Raw genomic sequence first — 14,547 nt, 5'->3', positions numbered from 1 at the left:
AGTAATCATTTTGCAAATAGTCCAGACATATTTGCAATAGGTGGGAAGGGTTCCATTGTCGCTCATTTGTACGCGTCTGGACACTAAAACATTCACATATTAGTGATGTTCACGTGACAATATAATTATTGTAGAACACAAGCAATAACTTTTTACAATATCTCATAACAAGTACATGTAGACGATAATTTCTTAATGAAAAGTATGAATAAGATCGCCTGTTCCAGATTATATAAACTCTTCCCCCTTACCAATCATTTAAACTATATTGGGTAGCTATTGACTATACATCACCAAGCCAAAATACTTTTCCACATTTGAAAATGTTGAATACATTCAATTTTAGCCGGAAAGAATAATTTATCTCGACAATAAGAAGGCCAAGTTTAAATCTGGGTCACCCGCGTCTTATAACGACGTCACAGGGTCACATCTAAAAAACTTGTTAGCAATCTATAGGCCATATTTCTGACCAAATTACGAGTACATAATAGTTGGAACATATTAAGAAGAATCCTATTCGTTAAGAAAGGGTAAAGAAATCGCAGATAATAAGAAGGGAAACAAGATAGCACCATGGCGGGGGATATTTAAACCTAAAGGAATGATTAAAAAAATGTTAGTCAAAAACACAGCTCTGTGCCTTGTAGTTTTAGAGATTTTTAAGTCAATGTCATATGATAGTAAATAGAAATCCTGCGACGCATTGGGTGTGGCATTTTCGACCCACGGGCCATTCCTTGAACAAATTAAGTCGAGCACCACTAGAAGATGTAACACACAGAATTGTTAAAGCCCTTACCTTTTTCTCATATAGAAATAATGAGTAGTCACAGCAGTTTTTACGCGCCACTCTCCAGATCAATAGATTGCGTGCTTGTCCCTTTATATCAGCCATATCTTGTATACAGGCTAGCTGGTGGCTTGGTTGCGTTCTTACTAAACATGGGAAATGAATACTGAAATGATATTAGAATATTCGTATTTTATGATTCGAATATGCGATGTTTAAACCGTAGATTCAAATGTCCGAAATAACGAACGTCCGGAAGAAAGTTCTGTCCCTAATTGACACAGATATCATTATATTGGTATCGTATCTGCATCTTTGAAAAGGCGATAAAATAATAATTTGTGAAAATACTAATTGTTGTTTACCTTCTTCTTGTAGATGCACCTAGAACATATCGCAAGTTTGGAATGAACGCTCTCGAACCTTAATACAGTGATGTTTTTGAAAACACGTTAGCATGGATTTAATGTACAAATATTCAAATTATTGGCCATGTGAAATTAACGTAACACAAGTCGGATTGCCTCGTTTGTCTAAATTGCGAGACGAAAAACTGGTAATAACATAATATTAAACTGGTAATAACATAAGATTAAACACGATTTAATAACACTTGCAAACTGGAAGATTAAACCACTTAGAACACTACCTCTCCCTAGATACGCTCTTGTATGGCAATTATCATGGCGTTGATGGCTGCTTTCATATTCCTGCTGGCAATACACTGGGTTATAAGGACCTCCACGGACCAGAAGCAAAAAGGAATCGAGTGGACACTTTGGAAGCAGTTTGGCGATCTCGACTTAGCCGACGATCTGGCTATCTTCTGTAACACCCAACAACAAGAAAAGCACGAAAAGACCGAAATTGTCCACAACTCCGCAAGCTGGGACTCACCATTAACAGAGGGTAGAGAAAGGTGTTCAACGCATCCAACTACACACCCATTACACACAATCTGTTTAAAAGCCAAATATGACCCTTGACACCAAAGTGTGACCCTGAACTCTGACCTCTGTGTTAAAAAGACAGGTTTTACACACAACATGCTATTACCCCATGGTTGTAAAAAGTGGTAAATTATCGTTCAATAGCATAGTTTCACACTAAAGGCCTTCTCTAGGATTTCATTAATGATAGATAAGTCATCTTAAAACTGCACGATGGACGATAATGTTACAGCAAGCGATTTGTGACAAAAAGTGATATTTAAATTCTTAAAATTGACCTTTACCTTAGCTGTAGGGAGACAAACGAAACAGCGACTTATCGTCTTATGATGCCTTTGTGCAAAGTTATGGTGGAGGCAGTCATTTTCAAGCTGTTATGGTCAAATATGACTTTAGACCTCTACATGTGAGGTATGAAGACAGTTAATACACACAACATGTGGTCCTTTAACCACTGAATGTGCCCTTAACCTTTGAGGTAGGGGACAGGTTCTAAACGCGACAAAATTAAAAAATAATGATCTATTAATATATGTCAAAGTTATTGCTGAGACAGAACATTTTGCATAGACTTCAATATTATTGATATATGCCACCGACTTCCCATGGAGGAAAACCCCCAATCAAACCTCAAATAAAAATTATTCACACGGGTCAACAGAACTATCGTGAATAACATTTAAGTCAAAGGGGAGTAACTCCAACCTGTATTCAATATTAATGAGAGTTGTCTCACATGCTGCATACTCTTATTGTATTACTGTAGTGATCACCGAATTTTCAGATTTGAAATGGTGACCTAGTTTTTAGTTGGTCGCGTTAGCGGTCGACTAAATTTACAGAGCATATTTTGCAAATAAGTATGAGCTTAGAAGCCTTAGATACGTAAGAACCGCAACTCACTATGCTAGGAACGATTACCGCTGCCTGTCTGCACTGCAGACGACAAATGCTTCTGCTCTACTTCTGCAGTGAGTGTATATACCAGCTTGTAAGATTAGCCTGTGCACACTGATTAGCCTGTGCAATGCGCACAAGCTAATCAAGGACGACAACAGCGAACAACTTCAGTGCCTTCAGCGCTTTAATTTATAAAGCAACTGACCTGGATTTGAACTTGGACACAATATTTTCAAGATAAACAGTCTATCCATATATCATCAAAATTGAGTCTTAATTGTGGCTTCTAAATAGGTACAAAGGTCTTTTCTAAGAAACATGTATATCTGGTGACCAAGTTTTGTACACACATAATCCAGATTTAAACTGTATTGTTAAGATGAACATTCTGACCAAGTTTTATCAAGATTAAGTCATTATTGTGGCCTCTTGAGTTGTTTGTTACAAGGCTTACTAAGATTTGACCTCCAGACCTAGTTTTATGATGCACTTCACCCAGATTCAAACTGGGCCTAGATATGGTCAAGGTTAACATTTTGACCAAGTTTCTTCAAGATTGAGTCATACATGCTGCATCTACAATGAAAACAATGGTTTTCTAAGATTTAAAATAGTGACCTACTTTTTGAACACATGTGACCCAGATTTAAACTTGATTCGAACACAATTTCTTTATTTCTGCCATGTTACATGATCATAACAAACATTTTGACCATGTTCTATCAAGACTGTCGTCATAAATGTGGCCACTAGTGCAATAACAAGCTAATTGTTGACACCACAAGATGCATGAAGATACAGGTTATCACAAAAATCTCAACACTTCAAGCTCAGGTGAGATTAAAAAGTAATTTAAACATTTTTTTAAATATTTATTTCTGAGGGCAATCTAAGCCATTTTCAAAGCTTTGGTAGTGGACATCCCATTGAACAATTGTGTGTTGTCATTAAGAATGGCAGAGGAATCAAAATACATGTGTATATGCCAGGAAAAATAAACGTAAAGTACATTGTAAACACCATAACATTCTCCCGCCAGTTTTTGCTTACCTACAGTATAAGGCAGGAATTTGGCTAAAACACAACTAACATTTTTAACACTGTTTATAATGTTTAATAAAATGTTAAGATTAATAATGAAAATGTGCATAACATCACTGCTAATTTCTAGATTTAAAAACAAGCTTTCATGAAAGCAAACAATTGAATAAGAAACAACATCAACAACATACAAAACAAAAAAACATATAAGTCATAAATCACAGAATATATCAAATAATACATCAGAATTCTGTCTTAATATAAATCTTTTTCACTAACAACGGAAAAAATCAGGTGGGCTGGTCATTCAAACATTTGTTGTTTTTTTGCTCTATAAATTATACATGAGTAATAATGTCCACTTTTATTAGAATGTTAAATGGTAGAAATCATGCACATGTTTATTTTACTTTCTTTATAATTTTTTTTTATAGTTAATTTGAAGTTCATTTGGGGAATATGACTTGTCTATACCTACAACATATAATTTTCTAAAAATACCTTGAATTTAAACGTTTTTTATTATCAATGTATTCTTCAATAAACGACGACATATAGTGTTGTGAGATTTCAATTTACCTGAAATATGCCACTTTCTACAACAGTAGACAGCAACCTGTATCAAAAGCCATATCAACCAAGTTAGCAAATAATGATGCTTATAAGCACTTTGGCCTTTAAGGATTGAAATATCATTATTATAACCAATCATTAAACGTATGCGAAGCAAACAAGAAAACAATAGCAAAAACATACACACAAAAAAGAAAATGAAAACAACAACTGCATTGATAATTGCTTAAAAAAACAAAATCACAATACCATAAATAGAGCAATACAAAACGGTACAAGTTATATCATTATGCACTTGTGTCAAACACATTATCTGGCCATGCCATGTTTTATCATATATACAAACAATGCCTACAGTTCAAGATCTTTAAAATATCCATTGCAAAGTTCATTGACCTGATACATGTATAAAACACAAATGTACAAGAGGTTATCGTTGTGACTGTTCATGTGACTGTTCATTATAAGTGTATAGATTATTTCACTTCGTTGCAGTAATAGATAATTAATCAAAATGAAAGATGAGCTAATATGGAAAATGTAAAATCAGTGATTTAGCAATGACGATACCATTCTGTACCAATATGATATGTAAAAACAGGGCTAAAATAATGAGCAGAAAGTTTGGTCCCAGATTAGCCTGTGCAGTCCCCGTCTGCTAATCAGGGACGACACTTTCTGCCTTAAATGAATTTTCCCTAAAAAGAGTCTTCCATTAAAGGAAAACAACAACATAAAGGCGAAAAGTGTCATCTCTGATTAGCCTGTGCAGACTGCACAGGCTAATCTGGGACAACAGTTTACGCACATGCATTAAGCTCGGTTTTCCCAGAAAGAGGCTCATATAAACTGTACTCATGTACATACCCCTGCTCCTATATGATGTGTAACGTTTAAAAAGGATAAACTTACTTATTATATTGTTACTTTACATTGAAATCCTATGCAAAACAAAACAGTAGAAAGCCAGAAAAACTCAAAGGTTTCACATGACAACACCTGGTGCTTAGGTATGTGTGTACAAAACATTTCCTGACTGTGTACGTAACAATGCCAAATGAATTTTTTTTACATCTCGTCTGCCTGACTACGTTTGCCAGCCATTAACTCTTGTTTTCGTTCCCAGAATCCCCCGCTCTTCCGAAAATCCAACTAGGCACCACATCAGGGTCTTTCAACTTATCTGGAGCGAGGCGCTTCTGGACCCACGCTGGGATGTTACTGGGGTTTGCCCAAGCAAAATAGGGGCCGAACAACAACAACATTATCCCCACCTGAACGATGGTCAGTGAGCACGTGACCTGTACGACGTTCAGGTACTGACCCAGGTAGTAGGTCATGCAGATATGGACCATGATGTCGAAGGCCGTTCCAAAGATGGAGTCAAGTTCCCATCTGTTGCGGAGGTTAGTTTTCAGGTAGTCCAGGGAACTCCAGTTGATAATCTTAAGGAAGAAGTAAAAGAAATAATGTTTAGCTGCAACATGGATTTCATATGATACAAGAAAATGTGTTGAATTCATATCCCAACCAAACAAATTTGGTTTATGGATGGGTGAAAATCCTATGATATATGGTTTAATCCTTACAAACTTAGGCATATTTATCAAAATTTGAAACATTTGGCCTTAGTGAATGAATGATAAATCAAATTTGTTATCTCTTTACTACATGTGAGACCATGACCTTGTCTCTAGGGTTATGGGTCTTGCATGTGACTCAGCCCCAGATGATTGCGAACAACTGCGATAAGTTACATGGCAGTGCATAGAAAGCCATTCCATTCCCTGTCATAGCCAAACTGGTCATTCCATACCTTGTGATTGCCCATCCTGTCATTCAATACCACCTTACCTTGTTTGCCTAATCTGTCATTTCATATCCTTTAATTATGTATCTTGTCATTCAACAAAGTGTCCTACACTACATTGCCATTCAATACATTAACAATCCATACCCTTCTATTCTTTACCTTGCATATCCATTCTTTGTCATTCCATATCTTGTCATTCTACACGCTGTCATTCATTTCCATATATTGAATATACATTGATATTCCACATTTTCATTAAAAACACTGCAATTTAATACATACCTTGTAATTACATTCTTGCATTAATTTGGCAAAACTTTTTCATGTCATACGATGGCATTCCAAAAACCATGTCAGATCCAGTGATTGCATATCAAGTCATTCCATACAAAGTCATGTGATACCGTCAGAGTCCACATCCCTGTCATTTTATATCTGGTCATTTCATACATTGCCATTTCATACATAAAAGGAAAACAAGTAATCCCAGGGCCAGGACAATTTCGACCAAACAGGGATTGTTTGCACTAACTTTGTAGACAACCACCTTATGATGTTTAACACTACAGTGGCACTGACCTTTGAGTTTAAAAAAAGATGTTTTTAAGTGATTTACTGTCATATAATTCTATATAAATCATGTGACCTCTGGGGTGTGGCCAGTTTGATCGTATAAGTCTATATAAATCATGTGACCCCTGGGGTGTGGCCAGTTTGATCATATAAGTCTATATAAATCATGTGATCCCTGGGGTGTGGCCAGTTTGATCGTATAAGTCTGTATAAATCATGTGATCCCTGGGGTGTGGCCAGTTTGATCATATAAGTCTATATAAATCATGTGACCCCTGGGGTGTGGCCAGTTTGATCGTATAAGTCTATATAAATCATGTGATCCCTGGGGTGTGGCCAGTTTGATCATATAAGTCTATATAAATCATGTGACCTCTGGGGTATGGCCAGTTTGATCATATAAGTCTATATAAATCATGTGACCCCTAGGGTGTGGCCAGTTTGATCATATAAGTCTATATAAATCATGTGACCCCTAGGGTGTGGCCAGTTTGATCATATAAGTCTATATAAATCATGTAACCTCTGGGGTGTGGCCAGTTTGATCATATAAGTCTATATAAATCATGTGACCCCTAGGGTGTGGCCAGTTTGATCATATAAGTCTATATAAATCATGTGACCCCTAGGGTGTGGCCAGTTTGATCATATAAGTCTATATAAATCATGTGACCCCTAGGGTGTGGCCAGTTATTGTATAAGTCTATATAAATCATGTGACCCCTAGGGTGTGGCCAGTTTGATTATAAAAGTCTATATAAATCATGTGACCCCTAGGGTGTGGCCAGTTTGATCATATAAGTCTATATTAATCATGTGATCCCTGGGGTGTGGCCAGTTTGATCATATAAGTCTATATAAATCATGTGACCCCTAGGGTGTGGCCAGTTTGATCATATAAGTCTATATAAATCATGTGATCTCTGGGGTGTAGCCAGTTTGATCATATAAGTCCATATAAATCAGGTGACCCCTGGGGTGTGGCCAGTTTGATCATATAAGTCTATATAAATCATGTGATCCCTGGGTTGTGGCTAGTTTGATCATTTAAGTCTATATAAATCATGTGACCCCTGGGGTGTGGCCAGTTTGATCATATAAGTCTATATAAATCATGTGATCTCTGGGGTGTGGCCAGTTTGATCTTATAAGTCTATATAAATCATGTGACCCCTGGGGTGTGGAGAGTTTGATCATATAAGTCTATATAAATCATGTGATCTCTGGGGTGTGGCCAGTTTGATCAAATAAGTCTATATAAATCATGTGACCCCTGGGGTGTGGCCAGTTTGATCATATAAGTCTATATAAATCATGTGATCTCTGGGGTGTGGGCAGTTTGATCATATCAGTCTATATAAATCATGTGACCCCTGGGGTGTGGCCAGTTTGATCATATAAGTCTATATAAATCATGTGATCCCTGGGGTGTGGCTAGTTTGATCATATAAGTCTATATAAATCATGTGATCCCTGGGGTGTGGTCAGTTTGATCGTATAAGTCTATATAAATCATGTGATCCCTGGGGTGTGGCCAGTTTGATCGTATAAGTCTATATAAATCATGTGACCCCTTGGGTGTGGCCAGTTTGATCATATAAGTCTATATAAATCATGTGGATCCCTGGGGTGTGGCCAGTTTGATCATATAAGTCTATATAAATCATGTGGATCCCTGGGGTGTGGCCAGTTTGATCGTATAAGTCTATATAAATCATGTGACCCCTGGGGTGTGGCCAGTTTGATCATATAAGTCTATATAAATCATGTGATCCACGGGTGTGTGGCCAGTTTGATCGTATAAGTCTATATAAATCATGTGATCTCTGGGGTGTGGCCAGTTTGATCATATAAGTCTATATAAATCATGTGACCCCTGAAGTGTGGCCAGTTTGATCATATAAGTCTATATAAATCATGTGATCTCTGGGGTGTGGCCAGTTTGATCATATAAGTCTATATAAATCATGTGACCCCTGGGGTGTGGCCAGTTTGATCATATAAGTCTATATAAATCATGTGATCTCTGGAGTATGGCCAGTTTGATCATATAAGTCTATATAAATCATGTGACCCCTGGGGTGTGGCCAGTTTGATCATATAAGTCTATATAAATCATGTGATCCCTGGGGTGTGGCCAGTTTGATCATATGAGTCTATATAAATCATGTGATCCCTGGGGTGTGGCTAGTTTGATCATATAGGTCTATATAAATCATGTGACCTCTGGGGTGTGGCCAGTTTGATCATATAAGTCTATATAAATCATGTGACCTCTGGGGTGTGGCCAGTTTGATCATATAAGTCTATATAAATCATGTGACCTCTGGGGTGTGGCCAGTTTGATCGTATAAGTCTATATAAATCATGTGACCCCTGGGGTGTGGCCAGTTTGATCATATAAGTCTATATAAATCATGTGACCTCTGGGGTGTGGCCACTTTGATCATATAAGTCTATATAAATCATGTGACCCCTGGGGTGTGGCCAGTTTGATCATATAAGTCTATATAAATCATGTGATCTCTGGGGTGTGGCCAGTTTGATCATATAAGTCTATATAAATCATGTGACCCCTGGGGTGTGGCCAGTTTGATCATATAAGTCTATATAAATCATGTGACCCCTGGGGTGTGGCCAGTTTGATCATATAAGTCTATATAAATCATGTGATCTCTGGGGTGTGGCCAGTTTGATCATATAAGTCTATATAAATCATGTGACCCCTGGGGTGTGGAGAGTTTGATCATATAAGTCTATATAAATCATGTGATCTCTGGGGTGTGGCCAGTTTGATCATATAAGTCTATATAAATCATGTGACCCCTGGGGTGTGGCCAGTTTGATCATATAAGTCTATATAAATCATGTGATCTCTGGGGTGTGGCCAGTTTGATCATATAAGTCTATATAAATCATGTGACCCCTGGGGTGTGGCCAGTTTGATCATATAAGTCTATATAAATCATGTGACCCCTGGGGTGTGGCCAGTTTGATCGTATAAGTCTTTATAAATCATGGGACCCCTGGGGTGTGGTCAGTTTGATCATATAAGTATATAAATCATGTGATCCCTGGGGTGTGGCCAGTTTGATTATATTAGTCTATATAAATCATTTGATCCCTGTGGTGACCAGTTTGATCATATAAGTCTATATAAATCATGTGATCCCTAGGGTGTGGCCAGTTTGATCATATAAGTCTATATAAATCATGTGATCCCTGGGGTGTGGCCAGTTTGATCAAATAAGTCTATATAAATTATGTGATCCACGGGTGTGTGGCCAGTTTGATCATATAAGTCTATATAAATCATGTGATCCCTGGGGTGTGGCCAGTTTGATCATATAAGTCTATATAAATCATGTGATCCCTGGGGTGTGGCCAGTTTGATCATATAAGTCTATATAAATCATGTGACCTCTGGGGTGTGGCCAGTTTGATCATATAAGTCTAAATAAATCATGTGACCCCTGGGGAGTGGCCAGTTTGATCATATAAGTCTAAATAAATCATGTGATCCCTGTGGTGTGGCCAGTTTGATCATATAAGTCTATATAAATCATGTGACCCCTGGGGTGTGGCCAGTTTGATCATATAAGTCTATATAAATCATGTGATCCCTGGGGTGTGGGGAGTTTGATCATATAAGTCTAAATAAATCATGTGCCCCTTGTGGTGTGGCCAGTTTGATCACATAAGTCTATATAAATCATGTGATCTCTGGGGTGTGGCCAGTTTGATCATATAAGTATAAGACCATAAGACAATTTTACATCCTGGTTCTTGTAGTTTTAGAGAAGAAGATTGTGAAAGTTTACAATTTAAGATCTATTTTTAGCTCTAGTGTCCTAGACAGTGCTCCAGCTAAGATTTGAAAAGGACAGGGTGTTCTTTTATAAAGAAAAAGGCATTTAAGCGCTTGGTAGTTTTATCATTTAGTCTTTTTTTTATAATAGCATGCATTACATAGACATATTCCATATTACATATTGTAATAAAAAGCATTGTCTCTATAACAAAATAAAACTAATTTCACATTTCAAAATTACAGTTTTATTAGTGTCATGTATTGTCGGGGATATATACAATAAAGAATATATAGTGATGTGCAACCTCCCATTGTCTGTGCAGGAATTTACACAATCAATAAATCTTAAAACGTGTTCCTGTTATTTGCTAGTTATCATCCTAAAGTTGGGTACACAGCAATTAGAATGGAAATGGTGGATATTGTATATGAGCCTTATGGAAATTAAAACAAGGATCGCCATGGCGTAGTGGATATGGTGTCCAACTAGCGATCGGGAGGTCACGGGTTCGATCCCCACTGTGGGAGCGTTCTTTAGATCTCCCCCATAGACACCAAGGAAACGGACTCGAGAGCGTTTCATATAAGCTTAGGCTTGTTACGCAATCGAGCTTAAATAAATAGGTTTAAAAAAAAAAAGAAAAAAAAAGGTCTCTCCTCATTTGTGATTGGGCATAATAGTATTCCCATTAAAACCCTTTTATAATGTAAGCATCATCATCCATTCAGTGAAGCTCCCCTCAGAACAGCCATTAATTACAACAACAAGGGCTCCCACTGGCTTAAAATTTTATTTAGCCAAATTTTACTGCATGACACAGAAATTCTTTAAATATCATCAGTTTCATGGGGTTACACCAACAATTTCTGAACAAGAAAAAATTCTGCAATATTAACAACATTGTAAAATATTTTTGAAATAGTGAAGATTAATATCAAATTTCTGTAATACGAAATGAAAAATAAAAAACACTGAAGCATTTATTCTTCCTCATCCCAAACGTGAAGATATGAATGTTGAATGAAATTTGATAACTCAAAGGGTAAATAATTAATAAACAGAAACCTGTGTCCTCCAGCTATCTGGCCAGAATTTCATATTTAAGACATATCATCTCAAACCTCAGACATAGTCATGATCAAGTTTCACATTAAAATTCGACCTTTCTTACTAGATACAAGTTTTAAAGGCTTCATTTCCAACCCTTAGATACTGATGAGCAGCAAACAGCATAAAACCTGAACAGACTGCATATTACTCACAGGCTGTTCTGGTTTTATGCTGTTTGCACATAGCCATTTTCACTTTGCTTCTGAGAGGGAAAGGGTTACACGCAACAAACACACACTAGTGGCCAGTAGTTATTGATGCCTGTGGTAATGGATTTTCTCTGTGACAGAGAAGAATAAGATCAATATATTATATCTATTAACAATCATTACCTCAAGTTCATCAATATTTTGGATTATTCAGGACCTCTACATGTTTGTATAGGTCCCTGGATTATTTTACTCATTTTAAAGTTGCTTTTTTACTGGACACATAACACTGCACATAATTTTTATACAATACATTTGTATTTATATTCCACAAATAAGTTCATTTTGTTTACATTCATAGTAATTGTATAAAATAATTTGATCAGATAAACAAAACAAGGTGGGGGTAAAAGGGGGCATGGGAGGACCTTTGGGCAGCTGGGTTGAGACCTAGCTGAAGCACTGCCTATATATGCAATTGGCTGTAACAATTTGAACAACTTAGATGAGGGTCACCACAGGATCAAAGTTGGAAAGTTTTTTAAAATCGGTAATAGGTTTGAATAGGAGAAAACATTTTAAGAAAAAGGTTAACACATGCACCTCATGCTACGATGGACGACACTGTTATACCCAGTCATACCACACCTTGTTAAACCACACCTTGTCATTTTATACCCAGTCATTAAACACCTTGTCATTTTATACCCAGTCATTAAACACTTTGTCATTTTATACCCAGTTATTCCACACCTTGTCATCAAAAACCTTGTCATGTTACACCCAGTCATTCCATACCAGTCATTAAACACCTTGTCATTTTACACCCAGTCATGCCATACCTTGTCATTAAACACCTTGTCACTTTATACCCAGTCATTCCATGCCAGTCATTCCACACCTTGTCATTTGATACCCAGTCATTCCACGCCAGTCATTCCACACCTTGTCATATTATGACCAGTCATTCCACACCTTGCCATTCCACACCTAGTCATTTTGGACCCATTCATTTCATACCTAGTCATTCCATACCCAATCAGTCCAAATCTTGACATTTCTTAACCTTTAATTCCATACCCTGTCATACTCTACCTTGTCATTCGCTACCAAGTCATTCACATCCCTGAATGCCATCGTAAAGAATGACGGTCTGTTTTCCTTTCAGGTCAGCTAATATGGAGAGACATTTAAATCTCACAACTTACTTTTTTTGCAAACCCAGTCTTTTCCCAGAAGATGTAGTAATATGCGTGCTGCGCTGCATGTATAACGGCCAACCAGCGAAGTTTGCCGGTGAACAGAAAGGACGAACAGAACACGGAAAGTAGGTCGAACAGGAAGTAGAGTCGGATGCGCACGAGGTCCTTACGGGGCAGCATCCGTATGCGGAAAAGGATCAGGGTGTGACCCCAGATGTGGTACCATTCTGTGGTGAAGAGAATGAAGGCGATTGTGGTCTGCAGCAGATGTGCAGGATCGTGAAATATTGTCGTCAGCATGTTGGCATCTGGCCACCTGAAATCAGTAACAATAGATATGAGACACGCTCTGTGAAGTACACCTAAATGCATGTGCATTAACCCATTTATGCCTAGTGGACTCTCCCATCCTTCTAAATTGTATCAATTTATTTCCAAAATTAGGGAAGTCTAGTATATTTATTTCTATATTTAGAATATTTCTTACAGAAATTCTTTTAAGCAATCAGCGCAGACCCTGATGAGACGCGGCATCATGCAGCGTCTCATCTGGGTCTACGCTGTTTGCCAAGGCCATTTTTCTAGAAGCTAGGCATAAATGTGTTAAGGTCATTCCAGATAGAAGCCTGCACAGGCTGATCAGGAATACACTTTCTGCTTGTATGGTGTTATTTGTTTAATGGAAATCTCTTCTTAGCAAAAATCCAGTTTAGGCAGAAAGTGTCGTCCCTTATCATTCTGTGAGATCTACACATGCCAATCTGAGATGACAATTAACGCACATGCATTTAATCCCATTCTCCCATATTTCAGCTCAATAATTACTAGTTTGTTACTGTGTTCTTATTTGTTTTGTTTTTGAAATAGCTTTTAAAGGTAATTGAAAACTTACAAAAGATACAAACCAGAATATGGTTCTTCAACCTTTACAATTCATAGACAATTCCAGCAGTTTGATTCCAAGGTCTAAACATTATTGTCCATAGGATGGTTGTCCCAGTTCAAAAATAACATATAATTAAAATAAAATAAACATCATTGAAATATCAAAAGCAAATTTCACCTTGCTAACATTTTAATTTATTGCTTTTTTTCCCTATATTTTCCTCCGGATGCGCATGGTACACTGTGTCTATTTCAAATCAGTATAACCAATGTGATTTGAGTCATTACATCATGCTTTATTATAAGCAATACAAGATTTTATTGCCAAACCCTTATGGTATTTATCGAATATTACAGTTTGTACAGGCAAAATTGTATTAGTAGTACTAATACAATGTTGAGTGTACAAACAGTGATATTATATACATACACATACCACACTGTAGTACAAGGTGCCCCAAGGGTATCAATTTAATTAGTCACTCACATAGAGCTATTTTATCTTTGTGTTTGTTTTGAAGATAAATAATTCAAATACTTCTTAAGGCAGGGTTTTACATGAAGGCACATCCGAACGACATTGACCAGTAAAAGGTCAGTCCAGGCCAGTAACTTAAATCATATGTGAAAAGCTGAAAAGGTTAAGTAACAACAAGAAATGTGTCACAGACACTGATGCACTTACAACATATGTTTGTGCAAAGACTACCGGGGTAATCTGCTAAATGAATTCTACAGTTTATAAA

At 37.0% G+C, this 14,547-nt stretch overlaps 2 protein-coding genes across 6 annotated transcripts in view; both read right to left on the bottom strand.

Annotated features, from left to right (window-relative positions):
* LOC127854008 (uncharacterized protein CXorf65 homolog) overlaps positions 1-14,547 on the bottom strand; it is a 439,263-nt gene that overhangs the window by 49,032 nt on the left and 375,684 nt on the right. The window lies entirely within an intron of this gene.
* Positions 3,501-14,547, bottom strand: part of LOC127854005 (uncharacterized) — a 30,648-nt gene continuing 19,601 nt past the window's right edge. For all 4 annotated transcript variants that reach the window (XM_052388908.1, XM_052388910.1, XM_052388909.1 and 1 more), the window contains exons 2-3: positions 12,923-13,232; positions 3,501-5,702 (exon numbers count right to left, since the gene is read on the bottom strand). In XM_052388908.1, coding sequence (XP_052244868.1) covers positions 5,361-5,702; positions 12,923-13,232 — 652 coding nt within the window. In that variant the 3' untranslated portion in view covers positions 3,501-5,360. The remainder of the gene's footprint in view (positions 5,703-12,922; positions 13,233-14,547) is intronic.

Source organism: Dreissena polymorpha, chromosome 12 (genome assembly GCF_020536995.1).
Source record: "Dreissena polymorpha isolate Duluth1 chromosome 12, UMN_Dpol_1.0, whole genome shotgun sequence".
Classification (NCBI taxonomy): domain Eukaryota; kingdom Metazoa; phylum Mollusca; class Bivalvia; order Myida; family Dreissenidae; genus Dreissena; species Dreissena polymorpha.
Note: the sequence above shows the minus strand (reverse complement) of the source record. Positions and strands in the feature narration are given on the sequence as shown.